A 6,459-nucleotide genomic window follows, 5' to 3' on the forward strand; every position below is an offset into this window, starting at 1 on the left:
CCTCTTAATGCACATCTACCTTATCCCAAAAACATTTACGAAGCAGACACGGGTGTGTAACAACAAGATCGCGTTACCGCGGCACAAAAGACATTGTCTCGCATTGATTGCATTCCCACTGCATTTTGCTATCTACCATCTATATCATCACACGATCGGAGTGGAAGTGGAGCAACCCCATCGTGAGAACGGATAGAAAGGAAGTATCGGTAAATTACAGCGCGATTGTCACGATAAATCGTTGTAATGCAAGGAAGAGTCAAACTCAGGATTTCCTCGAAACTCGAGAATATCACGATGTACTAAATTTTCTCAGAGCGCCTCTTGTTCGATTCAGCGAAATCCCGTCTGGCAATAATTATGTCTTCCCGGGAATCTGGAGCAGCTACTCCGTCCGATAAGATCAGTTGCAAATTCCCCAGATTCCGACGTGCGCGAATTAAAATGTAAAGTGAAGGGAGGTGATTATGATAATTGTGAAAGAAAGAAACTACTAATACTTGTCTTACAACTCCAATTTATTACCGGCTACGGTAAAGTCGAGGGGCGAGAGAGTCGCTGCTTTGTTCCCACAGATATGTTTCATAGCGCTGTTCGTTGCCCCTGTTGCGAAATTGCAAAAAGCAACCGCAATTTGATTAGAAGTATTTTGCATGCATTAGCATAATTCGATTTATCACCGGCCGCTGTCGCGTCTGAACTCCTTTAAATCTGGTGACGACACGGCGAGAAATGTTTACTGCCGACGTTGATGTATCCGCACTGCAAATATCCCGTAGTGTAACGTAACTTACGTCAGGGAAAAATCAGCGCAGAAAATATGTACCTACGGCGCATTTCAGGACGCCCACCGAATCCATCGTGCCGCGTATTTTCGCCGATAAAAATGAGGAAATGGGGCCGCCGCAAGACGCGCGCATTGCTAAATTGGCGATTTTATTACAGGAACTGTAACATAATGTACTGTAATCCAATAACGGATGACATAAGACCGTAACGACGAAGGTTTCACTCGATCGCGAACGGCGGATCATTAGCGATATTGCCGACGGTATGGCGCAAGCGGCCCTTAACCGATGAAAGGTTTCAAAATTTTCTTTCGTCAGGTCGGATATAGGTAATACCATCCTTCGTGCCGGAAGCTATTCTATCTTCATGAACACGCACACCCGCGTCTCCGTCGCGCACAATTCGCCGCTCGAACTACTTTCTATGCCGGGTACACGGCAAAGAGCTGCACCGTTATTCTGTCTGCCCCGTTAAATTGCCCGTGCACCTTTTTTTTTGCTCGTCATTTTAGAAATAATGCCAATTTTTATGTCAGAAAAGAATGCGCATACAGAATTTCGCTTAATTTGTTATCTCAAATCTTGACTCGATGCCAAACACGATTTTGGCATATTTCGATCGCTGTTGAAATTTATTTTGGCGTGTTGTAATCGTTGTTGAAATTTGGAATCCATCCTGTGTAAGCGTAGACCGACATTTGTGAATATTGCATTTTGAAAACCAAGTATTTGCATCAGCCCGGCATGAATAACTTGCTAACTATTTACCGCGGCATTATACGGCAAGAGATAGGGATTTTGAGATAGCGCGTGACCTGCATCTCAGTATCTGTTCTTTACAACTGCTCGCTATTAAATTTAAATTAATTCCTAAAGACCCACCGCACGTATTTTCGCGATTATAAATCAAGCTCGCATCGCGATCGTACGAAACGGGTGAAAGTACACATGGATAACTTAGCATTCCGGGTGCGGTATCGTTTCCCTAGATTTTCTCAGGAAGATAGAATTCACAAAAAAGCCATTCGGGAATAATCAATTCCGGCATACTCTCTCTCTCTTTTTTTTTGTCAGATCCGAGGCTCCCGCGAAACCATTGTGAGAAGCGTGCAACGTAAATAATAAAACGACGTTAATTAACATCTCATAGATGTAGGCACGCCGCGAGATGTGCAACGAATTGTAGGCGGTAAAGAAGCGATCGTAAAATTAATTAACGCCTCGAACATGCCATTTTCCGCCCTCGCAGAACGGAGGAAGGGATAGTACGAAAAAAAAAATTGCCATTCATACGCGTCTTGCTCCATAATTATCGGCTAATTTCGTTAGCGAGACGCATCTCGTAAAAAACGACTGAGCAACCGCGTTTCCTGATGCGGTTGCATTATGCACTTTCTTTTTCCTAGAGAAACGACCGAAATACGCTCGTTAAAAGACGAACGCGGTCCGCTTTCTAGATCAAACGCGTCAGGTGCGACGATCAGAAATTCTCGCCGCGCGCACAATAGTTGCGTTTAAAAAACTCTTGCCTCTTACATTTTAACAAAAATGACGAAGATTTCATTATATTTTTACTATATCCTAATGTTTTGCGAGCGTAGAAGAGACGCATTGTAAATCGATCTCCGTCAACGAATTACACCGTTTCCGATCTTACAGCAAGCAAGACATTTCTAGCGATAAAACGTACACGAGCTACGAACATTGCAAAGTCGCAGGCTCGAAACATTAATCACTGCCGGAGGTGAGAAAAAAATTTTTTCCCCCTCGATCCGAGAACGTCGACCGCATAATAACGCGTGGTGCCACTTCTTCGGCACGGACTGCCGATAACGTTACTTACGCGCGAGAACCTAATTTTCCGGATCACCGAGACATCCACCTTGCGTCAGGGGTGTCTCCGATACGGTGAAACGTACAGTGGAAGCCCGCAGCGCGCGAAAGAGAGAAATTCCCTCGTAGTCAAATCCGATTTCCGACCCAATTTACAGTCCGGGGGGATGGTGGCTCCTAGAGCGTCGCTTAGCATGCGTTCGGTATAATGCAAGCCTCTCCGCTTTCTTCTTTCTTTCACCGGGAAGGAGATCGGCGCGGCGCGACGGCGAGAAATATATCGGTGGAATAGGAGGTCGGTTCCCTCGCGAAGACAGCCGATTCGCGAGTTTAAGGTCAATCTCGAAAGCAGGAACGAACGACCGTGTTGCGAAGCCTTTCCATCTTATTACTACGATCGATTCCCTCTATGCACGTCACTCCCTCGCGAAATCTCTTCGATACGTTTCTATTCCCAGATCCAATAGGATTCCCGAGGCCGCGAGTCTTTTGCGGCGAATTGCGAATTATATGTCAGTAAGAAACATTGAGATTTATAAAAATTTTATTTCTTCGGGTATTCGAGGTGCGCGGGGTTTGTCAGGTATCGACAGAATGTCGAAACATGCAAAGATTAATCATACAAAAAGGATGAATCGTGAATTTAGAAAGAATAAACTTCGCGTGCGTATTATCGATGAACTTGGAAATACCTTGCGACTGAATGTTCGATCTGGTAAAATTCGATTATACTTTGCGCGCGATAAACGTGGAAAAGGGCGTGATAAATATTGGGGAGGCGGACGAGCGATTAATCGCCGCAAAAATCAGGTGATACCTAATTAAAAGTTCAGAGTCTGCTCGGATTGATATATGCATCCTCGTGCGAGAATAGCTGCGAAGTAAGTTCCACGTTCTAATGGACGGAAACCTCTATGAATTATAATGAAATTCGTTCCAACGTTTCACGAGAGCGAAGATTTGTCACCGGCTAGCTGGAAGCGTGTACGCGACATTATTCACTTTCGCGTTAATATTCCGCAGCGTGTCACGTCGTTTTCTTAACATCGATTTCGGCGATGATATCGATATCGAGATAAACTTGGAGTATTCAGTTCCGATCGGATCATGTACGGAAAAAGACGAGCTTTGACCTCATGCGAAATCCGCTTAAAAGACTCGAGAATCGACCTTTGCTCGAAAACAAGAGAATGTAGAAATATGAGTGGTGCAGAAATTGGAAACTTAGAGATTTTAAATACCATTTTAACTTTTCTCTCGGAAAAAAATTACAGTAAATCGAAATCATCTGATAGCTTTATACAAATCGTTTTTATTATTCTTTAATTATTACTAAATGTATAGTTTAACAGAGAACAATGAGCATCTTGTATATCATGTTTAGAAGAACATTTGATAGCTCGCTTTACACAAGATCTACCATAAATTTGCAAAATGAAACATCTAGTTTCACAGTTCGTGTAACGTAAAATAACATTTCTGAATTTCTCGATCGTAAAAATCGTTTCAAAAGAATTAACTCTAATTGGACGTATTTGTCGCATTATACTTGGTTTGTATCCCAGAAACGGGACTTCTACTCTCAATTTCTTTGAGTATCCACATATTCCGTTACGATTACGCCATTGATTCGTACTCACAGGGCGCCTTCAGCCTCTTCTTCGCCGACTGTAATGTACCATTGGATCGGAGCGTGATGCCGATACTTTTGGACTTTCTGACGGAGTCTTCCGTGACACCCGGTGGCGGTATTATCGAGATGTTATTTTGCTCCATGCTCGGCGCTCAATTAGGCGACTGCTGAAAATAGAGCATAGTGACGTTACAACTTTTTAGTCCAACATAAGATATCGACGCCTTAATTTTATCTTATCTGCAGTAGAACTGCAAATTGCATAGTCAAAATCACCCCTTAACTTTGTGATACTCTTATTTGAAGAAGCTACCGACCGGGAAGCGATAAAAATGACACATGCAAGTGAATTCGCAAATATACATATACTCTTCTCTGATTATCGCTTTATCAGCGAGCTACCGTAATGTGTTTTTTCAAATCAACTGCTGCTTGCTCTGATAAATTCTGGCGATAATTATAGCGACCTGCGAGAGATAAAATTCTGACAAATTTTAAACCCGGTTAAGTTCTGATAAGATCTTCGTAAAATTTTCTATTAAAATTTCGATAAATATTAACGGATCTATCTGTCGGTCCTTGTGCTCGCACTTTTCACAAATTCGCCAAGTCAGAAAATAACAAGGTCAGCGCACGACATACCTTTTATTGACCTCGCAACATTAGAACATCTTCTATCTGAGTTTCCTTGCAAACGGAGGTTATTGATAATAATGCAAATATCGTTATCTAAGCCGCGGAATTATATCGTCAGATCGAATAACCGAGTTGTATCATTGTGTAAATAACAAACGCAAGGTGGGAATAACTAATTAAATTCATCAAGCTGTCGAACAAATTTCGACACTTCGCCCATAAATGATTAAATCACATGTCTTACGATTGCGGAACAATCGTACTTCGGCCATTAAATCCACGACTCAGCAGGCACATAAGTGATGATTAATCAATCGATCACGGCTCGTTGCAACTTGACATCAAATACATTACTGTATTCCCGATAATTATTTTAACTCGCATAACTTACATGCTTGCATATACTTGTTACCTAAACCTGAAACATAATCGCGAATATTAAACAACGAGAACGGGAAAACCGATTATTAGCTAATCTCGCCTAATCCCTTTTTTTCAATCCGACTTCATTACATTATTTCTCCGAAAAAAAAAGTATTTTCGCGGCGTCTATAATACAATTGCGCGTTTTATAAATTATAAATGTATAAATTCTAGATTCTAACTTCGTTTTTTAAATTCTAAATAATATATAAATTCTGAAGGCTGCAAATAACATTAAAAACGGCTAATCAATAAGTTTTTACCTGATTTAATTTTTAATTATTCAAGCTAAACTTCATATAATTTCAAAGATCTTTTGATAAACCGAGTTCAAAGCTTTCACGATAATCATCGATTTATATGACGTCATATCGGATCGTATCTTAATCTACTACACTCTTTCTTTTTGCCGTCGTCGTCTATATCACACATTTTTTCCAACGTGTCTTTCCACGTTGAAAAATTCATCGCTGTTCATAAAGTTGAAATATCTCGAGTCATTGTCACTAATGACCTAAACTGTCACAATTAAGAATGAGAGAAACACGCGAGCTTAAATATCTGTTGCAAAGTACACTTCCGCTTTAATTGATAACGCATTAACACGCTAATTTATTGATCGCATATAAGAAAAATTTTTATTCACGACGTTCGATCTCACGGAATACGAAAAACGGTGATTATGAAAGAAGAGCTTGCTGTCTTTTAATTCTTCGCACTACTTACTCCGAAAAGGAACTCGCAGTTGCGTTTCACACAGATCTTGCACGAAATGTGCTTTCGGCGTATTTGCGTACGTCAAAAATTCATAAAAATTCACGGGTACGACCGGCACATCCGAGAAATGAACGCGCGACTATTGTTGCTTATCCCAGGAATTGTCTTTCGCCGCGTGGTTTCGAGAGGACTGAGCCGATTCGCGAGTTGCGCTCACCTCTATATGTAGAAATCCCGCCGTACCGTTACTTACACGGTTCCGTACACGACGGGATACGTCTCTGCCAAATTACGAGTATCAAATACCGCACGCGTGCGTGTGGTTTCGTTTCCGCATCGGAAAATATTTACATTGTCGTCGAGTATTGTATTGTATTGTATATGTGTCGAAATACATTTCGCCGATGGACAACTTTGACACACGTCGCG

The 6,459-nt window shown here is 41.5% G+C and overlaps 1 protein-coding gene across 2 annotated transcripts in view; it reads right to left on the bottom strand.

The window, feature by feature from the left end:
• LOC105560299 (aquaporin AQPcic-like) overlaps positions 1-6,251 on the bottom strand; it is a 22,205-nt gene extending 15,954 nt beyond the window's left edge. The window contains exons 1-2 of one of the 2 annotated variants that reach the window (XM_012009298.1): positions 6,040-6,251; positions 4,262-4,418 (exon numbers count right to left, since the gene is read on the bottom strand). In XM_012009298.1, the coding sequence (XP_011864688.1) occupies positions 4,262-4,397 (136 nt within the window). In that variant the 5' untranslated portion in view covers positions 4,398-4,418; positions 6,040-6,251. Of the gene's footprint in view, positions 1-4,261; positions 4,422-6,039 lie in introns of both variants that reach the window. The other variant, XM_012009297.1, reaches the window with a different exon arrangement.
• Between the last annotated feature and the right edge of the window lie 208 nt (positions 6,252-6,459).

Source organism: Vollenhovia emeryi, unplaced genomic scaffold (assembly GCF_000949405.1).
Source record: "Vollenhovia emeryi isolate VEMERY1.0 unplaced genomic scaffold, V.emery_V1.0 DF939234.1, whole genome shotgun sequence".
NCBI lineage: Eukaryota > Metazoa > Arthropoda > Insecta > Hymenoptera > Formicidae > Vollenhovia > Vollenhovia emeryi.